This window comes from Cyprinodon tularosa, unplaced genomic scaffold, assembly GCF_016077235.1.
Source record: "Cyprinodon tularosa strain WSP-4 unplaced genomic scaffold, ASM1607723v1 ctg45, whole genome shotgun sequence".
Taxonomy (NCBI): domain Eukaryota; kingdom Metazoa; phylum Chordata; class Actinopteri; order Cyprinodontiformes; family Cyprinodontidae; genus Cyprinodon; species Cyprinodon tularosa.
The window spans coordinates 1,875,750-1,894,161 of record NW_024039174.1 but is presented as its reverse complement, the minus strand read 5'-3'; the positions used below and the strand labels follow the sequence as shown (position 1 = coordinate 1,894,161).

The window sequence follows — 18,412 nt, the reverse complement described above, 5'->3', positions numbered from 1 at the left end:
TCAGAAGAGGAAATTCTTTTATACGTGTGCAGGAGCGGCAGCACATACTATTGCAGGACAGATTTATGGACAGGCAGTGTTCTGTAATGTCAGATGTTTACCCTCTCTCCTGCCAACGCTCTCCTGCACTTCCTTCTGTTCTCCCTAAGGGCTTCCTCACTTTCCAATTGCTCTTTCTTCCCTAACTCCTCTTAACGTCCCATAAACATTAAGTCTAATCAGAGGAAGGGATTTTATAGACAAAGTCAGGCAGGTTACAGTCATCATCGGTGACGTGTTGCCCTTAGCAGCTGAGGCAATAACACTGCCGGAGTTCTCCAAGGGTAATGATTCTACGTCTTTTTTATGTCATAGAGCTTTGTAATACATAAATAAACTTTAATCCTGTGTAATGCACGAACAAACTTCTTTCTAAGATTCTGCTGCAGTTTTTTACAGTAAATTGTAACAATTATTGCTGCTTGGATTTGCATTATACAAATGTTTGGGGTTCAATTCTAACACATTATGTGATGCTTTTAATTGTCTCCCCTCAAATCTTTATCTAAGGAAGATCCCCTGCTTCTGTGCTATTTCGCTACAATAGTAGCTGCTGTTTACTAATCAATAAACACATTGAAATCTGTTTTAAATGAAATGTACACGTAGTCAGGTACTAATTTATTCTCCCTGAACTGAAACTTTTTAGATTCATTGTCCACCATGCTGCCTAGGCAGAAAAACAGAACAGAGAAGCTATCCCCCAATGAGCCACAATTAAATGCTGCAATACATATGTGTCTTTTTTTACAGTACATTCATTTGAGGTCTTTGATGTTATATGAAATATCTCTAAGTAACATTTTTTTTTACAAATTCAATAACTTATTTGGTTGCTGGTTTCCCTTTGTCTTATAATTTGGAGTGTAAAAGAAGTCACCTGGTTTTAAAATAGCATTCAGCTTAGATATAATTTTTTCAGTAGATCTATGTACTTCTTTGGTTCTTGTTCTCCTTTATACAGCTCTCAGTCTGCAACATGTTCCATTTTAAACATTTCTACATTGCATACAATTTCACTTATTTTGTGCTGCATTTCTGTCTCTGCAGTCTATGCTTTTGTCTGTGCACATCAAGAGAGAGGGGGAATCTCCGGTGGTGTCACCACTTTCATCTGAGGATGCCCACCACTCCGACAGATATCAGGTCACACAAACACGGACACACACACAAGCTTCCAGGCAATCATTTATAACAACATTAGTTATACTTTGAAGTTATACTCTTTTTTTAACCAGAAGGTTCTCACTTTAATGTGAAATATTAGAAATATATGTATATAAGTAATTTCATGTCATTTGGTCTGTGAATTCAAGTATGTTTCATTCTTTTTCAAACCATTCAGCTCAGGGTAAATGATTATTTTTTGATTTCTCAAAATCAGTATTTCATCTGTACATTTTTTTTAACTTTTCTCCCTTATGGGCTTTTATTTAATGGGCCTCTTAATCTAAACAGATGTTCAAAGTAAGGCGCACTTAGACTGTGAAAACAGTGTACTGAAAAGTATTTAGTCATAAAGTGCAGTAAAGGAATAATGGCGCACATATCAATTAAGCCGAATAAAAATGTAAGTTTGTAAGGTTTCTCGTGCCTTCTCAGCAGTTAAGTTAAATAACAGATCAATCTTGTTTAATCTCAGATTTCACCCTGACTTTTATCACTTCTATTCATCAAAGTTTGTTCAGGATATTCTTCTGCCGATGATGTATCTCTAGGTTAAGTGGGTTTCCACCTTAACACCATAAAGAAGGAACTATTAAGTCCATGTGGACATTACATCCATACATTTGGGATGACTTAGCTCATAAAGACCTTAAAGCAATAAAGGAGATTTTCTCATTTGGTGAAACTGCTGAAATCACCTTATATTATACAAATGATTAAGTCGATGGTGACTTATTTTAACACCTTGAAATGAAGCATAATGGAAGACTTCACCACCTCCTCTTTTTTAGTCAGGTCTGAGTGCTCTATGCTTTCTCGTGTCTCCTGGAAATCTGACCTATCCTCAGCCGTTCAGTGAGTGTATCATAATGATAAGGTTGTGGTGGTGATGCACAGCCAGTGAGCCGATAACTCTAAGAATGAAGATGGGGAGAAAAAAAATCAGAGAGGGGAAGGTGAAGGCCTGGTTGCTCAATAGTCTCCACTAATAGCAGATGGGCTGACAATAAGTGCGCTGTTGCAGTACCAAAGAGAGTGTATCTATAACTGTAAGAGGAAATACTTTAGTCAGCATATAGTTACCACATACAGTGCTTTACTTTGAGTCCCGGTAGATCTTAGGGATACATTCTGTAAAAGACAGAGGTGGATAGGCCAAATGAGTCTGACCTCAATTAATTGGATAATACTGTACATTTATTGCTGAAGCCATTATTTTTAATGATGCAGGTAATTCACCTGAGGCAACCTGAAGTAGCTCAGACCTCAGATATGCCCACAACACCCCCACAAATGATTAATAATTTATCTTGTAACTGCTAGTGACAAATAGCACATTGACTCAAGTACAGTCTTAGAAGTTCTACAGATTCTACTGTGTCTCCTCTGCAGAGGACAACCCTGCCCTTGAGTAATTTACATATTGTGTATATATATCTATATATATAGATATAGATATATAAATTTTTTTAATTGGAAAATGTGTTCACAAAATAGCTTAATCATCACTCTCTAGTATTTGCACTGCATGAATACGGGCAGCAAGCAATGTGAATCCAACTTAGGAATGCTTCATAATTTTTTAAACTGTTGTTGAGTTAAAGTATTTCATATTTTAGTTATTGTTTAATGTAAATAACTAGCAGAGGTTTGATTTGATCAGAAGAGTTAATCTCTCAAATTATGTAAGATTGAAACTATATGTGAAATTAGATCATTTTCATTTCTATATTTTTTACAGTTTATTAAAATTTTTAGTTAAAATTAAATGATAATCAGTGATTAAAGGACTTAGCAGTTAAATTGTTTATGGTGCAAAATGAATGAAAGAATAAATTAAATGACATTATATGGATAACTGAAATAACTGTCAGGGAACGTATTAGAGAGTTTCTACCTACAGTCTCTTCACCATGGTTTGAGTGACCTGAAAACCCTGTTTTCTAGTGCAAACAGGGTACCATATTTCTTAATAACAACCATAAAGTTGTTTATAAATGTAAAGAAGTAGGTAAATGATACACTAAATTTGTTAATTCCTTTTTGTCATTTAGAGTGACCTCTGTGAAGGTCTCATAAAAACTCTTTATGGAGATCAGGACACAGATCGTGAGTCTCAGAGAATGTAGATGATGGATTATACAATCACAGAGCACTGTTAACAAACATACAGGAATATGACTATTCACCTAAAATATCAGGTCCTTGGTAACTCTAGAGATACTTAGTTGAAGTGTCTATAGATAGGACAAATATTAGTCATTCTTACACTAATGAAATCTGGCACTTTACCTTTAATGTTCTATTTACCTTATGCAGAAATAATAAAGTGAGTTTATAACAAAGGCAGTTATAAAGTGAAAAAGTTAGATTTATATATATATATATAATATAGTAATATATAAAATATAGGGGAATAAATTATAGCTACAGTATCTAAGATTAACTTTTTAACCTGTTGTATGGTTCTAAACCATATTAGATAACTAAAAAGATGTTAAAAAGATAAAGATTTTGAAAATTGGGGAGGGGGTTTCAGAAGTATAATACGACCTATTTATTTAATGACAGTTTCATATGTGTAGTACGGTATTATATTGTATCTCTTGAAGCGTTAGTATGAAACCCGCTGCTTCCCCCTAGTGTCCAAAAGACGAACTGACAACTAAGATCTGCCTGGGTGCTGTTTGGTCGGTCGGATGTGGATGGTCGTTTGGTGCATGGCGCGTGTTTTGAAGCTGCTTATGGAGAAATGTCTTGGGCCGTGAGTAGTGAGGAAACAGGAAGCGATTCTTGTGGGATGGAAGAGGGAAATAGTGACAATGAAGGGTGGAAGATAGCAACATCAAAAAATGAGAAAAAGCGGAAAAAACAGAGATCAGTTCAAGGGGAATCTAGTTCAGAACAATCCAGTGATGATCATTCCATACATTCCACAGCACAACAAAATGAATTCAAAGTCATATTCAAAGTCGTTAATCAGGCAGACTCTTTTACAAATTGGAATCCGGTTCACTTAACAAAAACCATCAATAAACTTGTCGGAGAAGTCAGAGGTGCCAGAATTCTGTACAGTGGAGACCTGCTAATTAACTGCAGAGACAGCGCCCAGCAAGGCAAAGCAATACGGATCAACAAAATTGACGGGATAAGAGTTCAGTGCAGCCTAATGGAGAACAAAAAGATCAGCAGGGGAGTCATTGGAGGAGTTCCTCTAAAAATTTCTGAAAAAGAGATTCTGGAAAACATAAGCGGTGCAAAAGTAAAAGAAGTAAAACGGTTAAAAACAACAAGAAACGGAGAAAGATCTGACAGTTTATCAGTGCTAATTAAATTTGAGGAAGAGCAATTACCAAGCAAAGTATTCATCGGTTACATAAGCTATAATGTCAAAATCTACAATCCTCCACCATTGAGATGTTTCAAATGCCAAAAATTCGGTCACATTGCAGCAGTTTGTAAAGGGAAACAGAGGTGTGGAAGGTGTGCAGGAGAACACGAATATGGTAAATGTGGAAAAGAAGCTATAATAAAATGCTGTAATTGTGGTGGAGAACATACTGCTGCTTATCGCGGCTGTGAAGCAAGCAAAAGGTCTGAGGAAATTAAAAAAATGAAATTTGAGCTCGGAATAACCTACGCTGAAGCTGCAAAAAGGATCCCATCTCAGTCAGAAAAACCCAAACCTACAGTTCAACACACGGCAAATTCCAAACCTCTAGAGAATCAAAAAATTGATGAAGACTCACTTATTGTTAAAAAGACAAATTTTGTTCTTTTCATGGTAGAAGTAATTAATTGTACTGCACAGACAACAAAAAAAACGGAAAAAATCAAAATAATAGTGAAGGCTGCAGAAAAATATCTGGACATTAAAGATTTGAACTGGGAGATGGTTGGAAGTATGATGGGAGGACCGATGGGACCATCAGAAACTGGCAGAGTTAAGATGACCTAGAGTAAATTAAAAATTATATGGGCAAATGTGATTTAGTATTATGTTGGTTTAAGTTACACAGGTTTTTTTTTTTTTTTTTTTTTTTTTTTTTGGGGGGGGGGGGGGTGAATCGTTTTCTGTTTTCTTGCTTTACTCCATATCAGTTGGTGGCGGTAATGCACAATTCACAAGTCTGCCAACCGCCATAAAACCCCATAAGAAGAAGAAGAAGATCTGCCTGCTTCCGTTTCCCGGACGGTCACGTGATCACAACAAGCCAACATGGCGTCAGACATGAGAGCTATTAGCCGAGCCGGGCGCCACTTTCAATCCTTTTCCATCCATTTGAATTTATAGTCCTAGTGTTCAGTTTGCTGTGATGCAGAGTATCTGGTAGACCTGAGCTCTGTGCTGCAGCGAGTTTAAGGCAGGCCGCCGACAGGGAGGCAAGAAAGACATGGAGGAGTTGGAAAACAAGAGAGAAGTAGGTGGAACTGTTTACGTTAGCGCCCCCGAAAGTATCCAAAGCAATCCCAATCAGAACAGCGAAATTTGCACTTGAAAACACTGCATTTTGTCTAATTACCATCTCATTAATATATCTTCTCTCTCCTTTTTTTCTTTTCTTACAGACATTTTTACGAGTTCGGGCAAACAGGCAAACGAGATTGAATGGTATGTACACACATCAGTTAATGCCCTGTTTAATTTGATAATCATATACTTCAGCTCTCCATCACTTTGTATGTAATACAATGATTGTGAAATCAATCCTGATTGTGCTTATAAAATGTCAATAGCAAAGATGTAACCTAAATAGATATTGCTGAATGGAAATTACAATTAACTTACCTTTTTAACTGATTTACAAAATGTTAAAGAACAAATTAATGAAAAAAAACTGAATAAATGGACTGAGTTGTGACTGAGAAGACAAATGGCCTTTTTTAGTTTTGCTGTCATATGTAGTGTTGTTTATGTTATGATGTCATAACAGGTTGTGGATGATTTCCTTTTTTCATTGCTTAATCTGTTCTACCAGTTAGATAATGTATACAATTTTTTTTAATCTGAAAACAAGCTTTTTTTAACAAAAAAAAAAGCACTTTACACTTTAGCAGTTGCAAATAAAATGAAAAAGTGATTTAAGTGTGTGGTTTCAGTAAGTGGGGTTCTTGAAAAATGTCCTAAGAAGTCTCCATACTGCTTAAAATTTTAATATTTTGTCAAGTTAAATCCACTATCCTGAGTTTGTTTACTGACATTATGTGAGCTAAACCAACACAAAGTGTCTAATAATTAAGGAAAACTGACATGTCTTCTAAAGCTTTTAACAAATAAAAACCTGAAAAGTGTGGCCTGCTTTTGTATTTTCTCTCCTTCAGTCTGATACCCCAAAATAAACATCAGTACAATGTTGGATGTTAATTAAGTAGTTAACACAGTTCATCTTCGCTTAATTTCATTAGTCCCGTTAAAAAAATACAGTCACAGGTAAAGATACAGATTGAGAAATTTGAGTCAAGATTAGCTTATGAAAGCTCTGTTAAGTCCATTATCTGAAAATGGAAGAAGTGTGGGCCAAGTGCAAAGCTACCTGTCCTTATACTGACAGGATGGCGGTAAGGATAACATGAATCACAAAAGTTTTACCTCTGGAGAAGCTGCCAAGATTCACAAAGATGGTAGTCTGTTGAACTAGCTTTTTGTTTAGCACCAATAAATCATTAAAAGAAAGTCATGAAGAGTCTCATCTGCGATTTAGGGGAAACCTCAAAAACAAAGGGAAAGGGGGGGTGCTTTGAAAATGTGAGACCAAAACTGAATTCTTGCATAACATGTGATAAAGAGAGGAAATGGGCTTTCAACAGAACATCAACGCTAAATATACAGCTGGAGCTGCAGTGGAATTCTGTAGATGACAAATTACTGGTCAAAGTCTGGACCTAAATCTGGTTCATATTGATCTTCATGTTCTCCATCCAGTCTGTGACTGAGGTTTGCAAAAAAGAAAAATAATTAAAATGTTAAAAGCTGATAAGACTGTAAACAGTTGTTTATCGCAGGGCTGCCTAGCATCAATGCTAACCACACTTCAGATTTCTCTGGGGATGAACTGAAAGATATTCCTTACGTTAAATATTATGTTATCTGCTGCATTGTGTTAGTTTATCGCAGGAAATCCCAATAAAAGACTTAAATGTTTTTGGCTTTATCCTTTAATGTCAAACAAAAAGTTGTTTTGCAAAGGCACAGTTTTGATTAGCATCATGTGTCCGCATAGGGTGTTTAAATTTTTGCCGTTCATAATTAGCAGCCTTTTACCCTCTTTAAACAGGGATGCTCTCGATTAGTGTCAGAGAGAGAAATGGCGTGAAAGCCCCTTCTTCCATCGTTCCCTCCATATTCTTGCCCTGCAGTTATGGCATGCTGCCTTATGTCCTCCTCTTCTTCTCCTCCCTCTCTGTTTCCACTCTCTCTTGGCCTCTTCTGCTTTCCCAGCCAGCTAAAAATTAATGTCCTCGTGCGCCATTTGCAGTTAAGAAAAAACGACAGAGACTCAGGGTTCAATGACGGCTGTTCGGCCCTGTTAAATTTCTAATTAAATGTGTGGGTGGATGGGCGAGGGGGGGCTAAGGGTATGCCATGACAGGAGGGAGGCGAGGGGAAGAAGGGAGAAACAAAAGGAACAGAGCAAAGGCACTGATGTAGAGAAAAATGAAGGGGTTGAGACTGTCACGTCAGACTGTGTCACGCAGAACATCTTCCTGAAGGTGGCATGTTGAGATTTAGGCCTTTTCCAAAGAGAAATATCTTTATTTATATGTGTTTTTTTTCTCTGTTGTTGTCCTTCTCCAGCTCGTATAGGCAAGATGAAGAGGAGGAAGCCTGAGGAGGGTGGGCAGGTATGTCCGCTGTGCAGCGCCCCATTGGCTGGGAGCGAGGAGGAGATGAGTAGACATGTGGAACAATGCCTGATCCAGGTAGTACAATCCCGGCCCTAGAACCCCGCCTACCGCCACCTGGACGGCCTGTGTCTTCCCTTCTTTTCCCACTCACCTCTCTACTTCCTGTAGATTCTCAACAGTCCCATTCATCCTCAACTGTAAAAACAAACCATAAGAGTCACTGGATCATCATATTGGATTAACTGCGAATTATTTGAACATAAAGCTAAATAAATACTGGAATATTCACGCTGTTTTCATTCAGAATGGTGTGCTTTTAAACCAGCCAGCTCTCATCTACAGTTATCCCATGTGACCCTTGGTATGTCAAACAGGAATCTAGAAGTAGCTCCCACAATGGGTTTCTCCTCACCTGTCCCTGCTATACATCACAGCTGTCATCTCTTTTAGAGTAGATCTGGGATAAATCATTGCTTCTGATGAACTCCTTCTCTATCTCATGTCACCAATCGCTAGCTGTCAAACTACACAGATATACTAATCTCTCTTCTTCTCCGGCATGACTTAGATCCATTAGCGACTTTACTTTTGCAAGTGTTCTAAGCTGATGTTTTTTCTATGTTGTGTAACAGTAAAGGGAGGCTAGCGTACACTGCCTTGCAAAAGTTTTTGTTTCGATCAGAGGTGCTGATCTCTCTTATATATATTAACGGATGGAATTATACATGAAATTTAAGCTTCTTTGTCACATTTTTGCCCCTCAGTCATTAAAAAGTGGCTTAAGTCCAGTCGGATTTAAACACAGATTGACTCTTATTTTCTAGAGATGCACCGATCCAGTTTTTCCATTCCAATCGGATACGATACCTGGGCTGAGAGCATTGGCCAATATCTGATACTGATCTGATTCAACTGTTAAATGGATTTACCATACATCTTTTCATGTGGGAAGGCTTTAGTCTTGACATAAACATTTTTTTAAAAAGATAAGAAAATGTACACAAAAGTAAATTTACTTATGTATTATTTATTAAAAACTAAGCAGCAAAAGAAAGAAAGATCAGTTCCACGTAGGGATTAGGGGTGTAAATAACACCCATTATGGTGATTCGATTCAGTATCGATTTTCTGATCCAACGATTCGATTAGTTTCGATACTCTTTTCACCTTACAGGCTAGACAATGTTTCAAATTAGAAATTTATCACTGAAAGCTGTAATATTGTTATGCATTTTATTTGAGAAAAAACTGCAAAAAACAGAAGTAGAAAAGTTGTACTCCATAATGCCCCTGCGTTATAGATTCTGAAAGGCTTTGCATCAAAAAAATACTGCACAAAATCAGTGCAATGCAATACCTCTGCTCCAGAGTGTCAACGTCCCCGCCCCCTCCTCAGACACTCCGCTGCACCTCTCCCAAATTGTAGCTGACTGCAGACAGGAGGTTGGCTTGTTTTGTTTTTCTGGCCGAAATTGCGGAAAACAACTCATGAAGTTTGACCCACTAGAAGAGCGATGTGCGCGAGAACGCTGAGACCCTTTTTCTACCTGGATCTCCGCTCTTATTGGCCCTCATGTCGCTCCGTTGTCAGACTAAACTCGCCCCCAATGCCTCCCCGCCTCGGCCGTATCTAGACCCCCAGCGTGTAGCACAGACCACGTTTCAACATTGGGCATAAATAAAAACTGTCTGTGTCAAGCTTACTGTGACACACTGCTGCAGGAGTATAACCAGGAGGCGAGGTAGGAGGGCAAAATAGGTTTAGCGACACCTCAGCACGGGAGGGAGAGTTACGCCCAGGTGCAAATGGATAAAAATAGACCGGGAGACAAAAAAAAAAACATGAATCGATACTCTTTGGACGTGTCGATGCATCGGATCGTCGGCTGTTGGATCGATGCATCGATACAAAATGATTATTATTTACACCCCTAGTAGGGATGAACAATTAATTTGATTAATTGTGATTAATTGGTTATTTAAATAATCGTCAATGAATTAAGTAATCAATTAATCATTAACTGGAGTATAGAGCCTCTAAAATGTGCCTTTAGCTGACAGAGTGACCCACTTAGAGCTGTAGTTATACCAAAATTGCAAAAAGAAAAAAATATTTCAAATATGTCCATTAATACGATCTACCCAGAGCTCCTGAAGTGGAAATTTTTTGTTTCACCTGGTTTAATTCTGCAAAAAAAAGTTCTTTAAGCTATCCTTTTGCTATCCGATTATTAATCAAAAAAAGAATCGACACATTAATGGATTAGCAAATTGATCGTTAGTTGCAGCCCTAGTCCCATGTAGAGTGCTCTGGATTGGCTCGCCTATATCCGATATCTAATCACTGATATCCCATCCTGCTAATTAGTCAATATTGGAGCAGATATCCGATCCAGGTATCAGATCGGTGCATCTCTATTACTCACTAAGAAAGTGACTTTTAAAGGGAGTTAATTGTTCAGAATTTTTATCAGATTAAAGAGTTAATACAAACATTTTCATAATATTTATATAGCGGGAATCAAAAACATACACAACCGTCCTTCCATTTCACAGTGATTCAGTGATGAACAGTTATTCAATAGAATAAAACTTGTGTTTTTAATCTGGCACAAGGTGAAGGCCTTAAAAGGGTATGAATACTTTTGCAAAGCATTGTATATTAAATCCTTTAATGATGATTCTCCTGAAATACTGTATTTTACTTGAATGGAATATATTAAAGTGGTATAATTTTGATGTCTGTATATAGATGTCTGTTAAATTTTTGCAGCAGATCAATATCTACATGTACACTTGTAAAGGCTGGGTTAATATTTAGTGTAACTGTATAGAGTTAGAGCTTAAGATGAGAAAAAATAGGCCAGCTTTAAATCTTGTACTTGAGTAGAGTAGAAGTGGCGAAGCCTCATCTTATAACATTGCGGTAAAGAAAAAGTAAAGCATGTATGGGTTTCAGAGTCATGGTTCGCATTTATGGTGAAGGAATGTAGAGTTAGGCAGTTATCTTCTGCTAAATCTGTTTGGAGAAAAAAAATCCTTTTTTGTTTGTGTGTTTTGCTTGCCAGCGTGAGGGAGCTTTGGCCGATGAAGACTCTGCAGACATGGATGGAGAAAACGGGCGGGGCTTCGATGAGTATGAATGGGCGGGGCAAAAGAGGATCCGAGCCACAGCTTTACTGGAGGGAGGCTTCAGAGGTAAAAAAAAAAAAAACAATCTTTTCTCCCATCTTTATTATCATCTCATCTAATTGTTGGTAGTATTCCCCACTAATGGAAAAAGGTTGTGTGTTTTTGGGGGGTATCTGATGGTATAGGTGTCTGATGTTGTACTTTGGGATGACTGACTGACCTCAGACGTCACATTCAGTCCCAGCAGTTTGTTCTCTCCTCCTCCCTCTTCTGTCGCCTCCTCCTCTGTTTCCCTGCTCATCCATCATTCACCGCGCTGCTGTCCAATGTGAGCCCCGTTAGCTCTCTGAGTCCGGCGTCAAATATGACCAGCGAGCGGTAATGGTACTTGTGGTTTAGCTGCAGCGCAGGCTGGCCTGGGGTCAGCCTGACTCGGCTTTGGCTGAACCCCACACAACCCTCTGTGCGAAAGGAAGGAAAACACATTTAGCTGGGCAATTGACCCACTGGTCAGCGCTTCGTGTGTGTGCCCAGAAATGCAATTATGGAGCCGGATAGGAGAGCTGGTCATTGGGGAGCACAGCAGCAGCGGCTCAGGGACACAGCATAACCTATGTTGAAGCACTGTGCTCACTATGGGCCTCCGTTAATGTTAAGTTTCTGGAAATTACATAAATTCTTTGTCTTCTTTACACTTCTTTTGCCTCCAAAAAGTTATATCTATTCATATTTGGCAGACAGTTATTGTAAACCTTCTTAAATGTTATTTAGTTGCTTTAAAACAAATCTAATTATCAATATAAGTTAATTTCACAATACTATGGCATAATACCGGACAGCCTCTGCCTAGCTAATTTGTTTTTTTAATGTACATTATTTTTATTTTGCTGTAAGCAAAGTGTTTTAGGATTTATTTTCCTTAAATCTTTGAAGAAAAAAAAAGGAAATTAGATTTCTAAGCCAGAGATTAATTTGTTTTGAAAAGAGGTGTGTTGCAGCTCTATTAGAAGTCCAGCATAAATTAAAGCTGCGAAAACAATAAATAAATCAACCTGGAATTTATTATTATACATGCATTAAATAGGTCTTTCCAAAATTGGTCTTCAAAGAACTTAGCTCTGTAAACTGGATCATTAAACTTCCTTTGGCGTGATTTATACCCAATGGTCAACGTTTCCACTTAATGGTCACTGTTTAAACTTATTGTAATCATTTAAGTGTGAAATAGAGGGATTGGAGTGAAGTCGGATGATGTGGACAGACGGAGCAGCGAGCTCAGCTTTCATGTGCTCCTCTCTACATTCGATCTGTTGTTAAACACACACGCTGAGCCTCACCTGCCTCCCTTTCTCCTCTGCTTGCCAAGTGGAGACAAGGCAGATCAATGCTAAAGTCTCAACTAAAACACCACAAAGTGAGGCACTTAGGGCGTGAGGTGGATTCAGCCCCTCTTCATCTATCTCCCAGGCGCTCCCTCCATCCGTCTGTCTGCCTTTCACATTGTTAAAACGAGCAGCCACAGCCTGGACCCTTCTGCCGCGCTCTAATAGGGAACCTTATGATGTGACGCAGATAACTGAGGTGGCCTGGGGAGAGCAACTTGAAACGTGCTTACACACACGCATGCACACACGCTCAATCTTCCATCCTGGCAGAAGGCTCAGAAGGTGGATTTGTCTTGAAAGCTCCTCAGTGGTTCTAACACACAGCTGCATCCAGCAGGCTCTCTGGAGCTTGTGACCGGCTAAACGGATATAGAGACGTCGGGGGGTGGGGTGGGGTCTCCTCAGCTGGCAAGATGAAGAGAAGGCCTATCCCTCTGTGAAGCACCACCATCCTTCCCTCCCTTTGAGAGCACATGGAAGAAAGACAGAAGAAGGGGGGTGAAGAAAATCGAACAAGATCAGTTTATGATTCAAGTGTGTGTGAGTGAAGACTTCCCTGCGTCTCACACCAGCTTAGGAGGGTTGAAAGAAGCCATATAGCTCAGATAGAGAGCCTTATTTATCTGTCTGGTAGTATGGTTCTATAAGCTGCAAAGTGATCTGTAACTTTTCTCAGTATTGAGGACACTTTAAAAAAGTTTCAGAGTAGGGGGCAGATTTAAATGGAGCTATGATGGTACCCAAGGTCAGCACTGATTTCCTAACATTAAGGTTTTGTCTTAAATTTAATGTTCTAGTTTTATTGCATTTGTTTTTATCTTGTTTGGTTAAAGTGAGGTGAAAAAATTATGATGAGGATAATTTTATTATATAAATATTAGGGATGCACGATATAATCGGCCCCCTATCTGTATCGGCCTTAAAACTGAATATCGGACATCGGCCACCCCACCGATATTTAACCTGATATTTGATCAGCTTCTAAGTTTCTAAAGTCTAAAAAAAAAAAAAAAAAAATACTACTTCTTCTTCCTCAAAAACTTCTTTTTTACAGACTTAAAAACTATTATAAGTTAAAATATTGATACATTAAAATATCACAATATCTTCATATGTTGATATATTGCCATTTAAAAACACCATATCAATCTCTTTAACTAATGAAATATTGCTATATGTCATCGTTATGCTACGAAATACGCCGAAAATTCACAAAATTTTGCCATATTTTTATATGTTGATATATTGACGTGGTATCAATCTATTTTACTAACAAAATCTCACAAGAATTTGCTAAATATCACGAGAGTTTGTAACAGAACGATGAAATTTCATGAGATTTTGAAAGTAAAATAGATCGATACCGCGTTTTTTAAAATCAATTTGATATCAGCATATGAAAATATATTTGAGTATATTATTTTTCAAAGTGTCAGAAATGGATAACAAAACTGCTATTTTCAATGACTAATTATTTTTGTCCAGCTTTAACATCGGTATCGATATCGGTTATCGGCTACATGAGTTTTAAAATATCGGCATATCGGATATCGGCCGAAATCCCAATATCGTGCATCCCTAATCAATATTTGTGAAGGGATACCTTTAAGAACTAATGCTTATAGTAATGCAAGTCTATAAAAGGATTCCAGTAGACTGGAAATACAAGAAAATGGCCGTGTTAACTTGGAACATAAAGCGTCTTTCAGCAGAGGTGACGACCTGCAGGGTTCAGCCGATGACGGACTCTGGAACCTGATGCTTGATAGATTTGGGGTAAAGTAAAAGGTCCCAACCAGGATGTTTGACCTTATTGCAGTTCCTCTGAAAAATCTTTGATTTATTTAATTTCCTTTCAGAAATGAAAAAAAAACCCAAACCAAATTGTATTTTAGAAATATAAGCTGAATTAATCTAATCTAAAATAATGTTTCACTCTATAATCATTTTATTTGATTGCTCCAACAGTAAAACAACATTTCCCTTTGTGCTACATTTTAATTCTGGATGTGTTTGACCACTTTGATAGCTTGTGTGGTTAATAAAGATCCTGATGATTGCCACCAACATGGATCAGTCTCAAACTTTCTTATAATTCGTTTAATTTTGAGCCATAGAAAAACAATCTAAAAGCTGCTTTGAAACCTGAGATCTTTAAAAATAACTTAAAACAGTAATAGGTTTGAGAGCCACCTCAGTTGATCACTACTAGTTCTGGATAGGTTCTGTTAATAAAAAATACAAAATATACTAAAAGTTAAAGTTTTCCTTTTTTGTTCACATTTTTAACAACTAAATGTGAGCCAAAACAGCCCAGATACATTCTTAAAGGGAAGCAGCAGACAGATCCTGAGGTTTGATATCAGGCTGTCCTGAGAGACCAATGAGGAGAGGAGGGGGATTACTGCAGGTTGAGATGGGCCAGAAGGATTGAGAAGAAGAAGAATCTCTGCTTTGTACCTGAACTTCAAAGATGGCCGTCTCATGTCTTTGTGTCTGGCTCCCTCTCTGCCTGTGACCTGTAAATGGCAGAAAGATAGTGCGATCACCTTTGACATGCCTCCTCTCAGCCTCTTAGGGGGTCCGGATAATTGCTATGGAAACAAGATGTAACAGAGGTCACTGGATTGGCTGAGCCATGCTGCCGGTTGGCCTGATGAGGCCTTTGATCCTGCCTGTTCAGATCTGTGCTTGTAGCCATGTTGTGCTGACATATTTGTAAATTAAGGGTCTCTTTTTAATGCTTTTATTAGCCTTAGAAAAGAGAGGAGGAAATGTGTAATAATCAAGGTAAACATTCAGCAAGATTGTAGGAATGTGGCTGTGATCATGAGATGGACCAAGGACTGCCATGTAGGAGGAAAGATTCATGGGAACTATTGACTTGGATAAAGATTTTTGTTAAGATAAGTAAAGTGACACTTTTTATCAAAATCAGCAAGCATTTCATTAAGCACTTAAGTAAAAGTGGTGATAGTACTGTGATTTTCCCTGAAGCCCGATTGCAACCTTGAGAGAAGTTTGTTTGAGCATAGGAACTCTTTTAGTTACAGAGAATAGATTCAAGGATTTTTGACAAGGCACACAAATTTCACATAAGCCTATGATTGTTAGAAAGTACGGGATCATCTCCTTAGAGTAAAGAGCTGTCGAAAGTGGACGGAAGGAATTTCTTTGTTGTGAATCGAAAGATTATAAAGAATTACAAGAGGCTGTGAAACAAAATCAGCAGCTTATTTGAAGAAAATATAGTTCTATCATGTCTGGCCGAGGAGGTTTCCTATGATCTAACGCTTTGAGTATGTATTTGTTCCACTGGAAAATGTCGACATTTAAAAGGATTACCAGAAACTTTGGGGGATCAGTGTGAGGAAACAGACTTGTTAGCCGAGGCTCCAGGAAGATGTTGCAGGGTAGTAGCAGGCTCAGGCCTGTTAGCCAGGGTTCAATGAGGAGGTGGAAAACTCAGGCCTGTAATCTTAAATTAGAAAGGTGTCCTTTTTAGCCCAATCATTTGAAAATCTACATTTTTCTAAATGTTGCTATAAATTAACACATAGTTATTGTCACTAGTATATTAATATAAATATAAAACCTAGAAACTCTGTATATCTATATTGTAAAACCTTATGATTTTTTTTCACAATTTCATTACTGTTAGAAGCTTTATTATTTAAAACCTAATTTAAATGCCTTTAAACATATCAGGTGTCTGATTCTTGTCATACATATGCCTTATAAGACAATTTTATTATTTATTTATCTGATTCTGACAGAAAAGTAGTGATATTTCACATATGTGGGGGAAGGAACAATCACGCTTTGTCATATAAAACAGATCCAAATAAAACAAAATAGACAATCGAAGTCACTCTTGAAATTATTTATAACTCCGATTGAGATTAAAGTGCTTTTTATTTTATCCAGAATGCCTAGGAAAAGAGGCAGGTGTCTGTTGACATGGAAAGTAAGAAGAAGAAGAAGGCATAAAAAAGGCTCAACTCTCCCTGCAGAAGGTGTGCTAGGAATTTGAAGGAGGAACAAATTCCCTCAGGAAACTTGCCTTACCCACAAAGATAAGTTAGGTGGTGTTAAATTATGTTCGCCGTTTGCCTTCTTTTGCTTAATATAATCCTGGTGTCACAGGTAGCTGACTGATCACTTTTTTATTTAATTTAAAGCTGTGTGTTCGAATGCCACATCCTAACAGTTGGTTGCACACCGTCAAGATTCTGTGGATTCTTCTTTGCTGATATTAGGATGCTTTTGCCACACTGATCGAAAATAGAAATATCAACAAAAATAAAGATTCTGAACCATTCCAGGAGAATTATAGGGTTAAAATCTGTTTCGATCAATTCTGGGTGCCCACCCCTACATGGCTTAATAATGTATAGATAAATTCTCATACCTATTGTTGATCTCTGTCTGAGTAATATAACGTTATAAAGTGTTTTCTAACAGTTCACACTACTACAGGAGTAATAGAAGTATGTAATTTGAGTTGCTATTGTATGGGGTCAATGTCTGTATTTGAATACTCAAAGCTGCAATGTTGATGTCGTGTTAGAAATACTAAAAGTTGTATCGGGATTAGAGGTAAGTATTGGCATGAGTGTTGCGATTCGATACATGTCGCGATACTTGGGTCACGATACGATATTATCACTATATTGCAGTATCACTATATATTGCCATATTTTCCCCAGCTATCAAAATCAAATGATGAGATAAAACAGCAAGTGCTGTATATTTTCATCAGAAAATATTGATTCGGTATTATTATCCATGTTGTTTGGGGTTTTCTTCTACTGTGACTGCCTCAAATACAGATTTGGTGCTGCAATAGAGTTAAAGGGTTCCACAGTGCTTTCTGTCAGAGTGGGGGTGCAGAGGTAGCCCATTTTCCCATCAATGTTTTATGTAACCATTTTTTTTATTTTTTTTTATCGATACTAAGAAGTGAAAGATCGATATTATATTGGGCAGCCATCACGATATATCACCAAAACGATTATTTCCCACACCCCTAATCGGGATAGGAACAGCTATACTAAATACTATAGAAAATTGGAAGAAAAAAGATAATATAGGGCAAAGAAAAGTTAAATTAATCTCTTAATAAATTTATCAACCAATAAATGAAAGATGTTTGAAAATATAATGGGCTATTAAATGATTTGATAAAAAAAAAGGTGGAAATAAGGGAAGGAAGGGAGAATTAAGAAAAAAGAAAGGTAAAGAAAGAGGTGGGGGTGTTGATACATAATGTGAGTGAAAGGCAGTTAGAGTGTGGCTGACCTTTCCCTGGCCAGATTAGATTGGCCTGCCAAGACTGCTTAGAGGAACAGATAGAAGAACAGGGATCACACACACAGAGCAAACAGGCCACACGAACCGACTCAGTGTGTGTATTCACCCACATCTGCTCAGGAGGATTCAGCTTACAGTATAAGTGCAAGTACTCAAATTACAGAGCAGCATCGTATTTAACAAGACAGTTACAAATGTCTGGAAAGATTTCTTTTTATGGTTAATTATAGATGCCTTGTTGGTTGGGAAGCTTTCAAGGCAAATTTAACTTTTCCTTTTTCTAAGAAACCATTATAGATCGACCCAATTTAGAGGAACCTTTTAGCTATTAGATGGAAATTATGGATCAAAACCTTAAAGAAAGAGACACAAACAAATTTAGCTACACACCTACCATCAGAGTTGAAGTTGCCTTTGGACTCTTGCTCGCCTACGAAGACCCCAGTTGTTTACCGATAGCAACTGTTCAAGGAAAGGAAGTCTAGTCTGGAGACTCACACACAGAGACAGGCAGGTTGAACAAGACTGGT

At 37.8% G+C, this 18,412-nt stretch overlaps 1 protein-coding gene across 6 annotated transcripts in view; it reads left to right on the top strand.

The window, feature by feature from the left end:
* Positions 1–18,412, top strand: part of rnf220a (ring finger protein 220a) — a 183,204-nt gene that overhangs the window by 145,399 nt on the left and 19,393 nt on the right. For 4 of the 6 annotated variants that reach the window (XM_038300447.1, XM_038300445.1, XM_038300446.1 and 1 more), the window contains 4 exons: positions 1,090–1,185; positions 5,776–5,818; positions 8,003–8,127; positions 11,121–11,250. In XM_038300447.1, the coding sequence (XP_038156375.1) occupies positions 1,090–1,185; positions 5,776–5,818; positions 8,003–8,127; positions 11,121–11,250 (394 nt within the window). The remainder of the gene's footprint in view (positions 1–1,089; positions 1,186–5,775; positions 5,819–8,002; positions 8,128–11,120; positions 11,251–18,412) is intronic. The other 2 variants (XM_038300448.1, XM_038300450.1) reach the window with 1 other exon arrangement.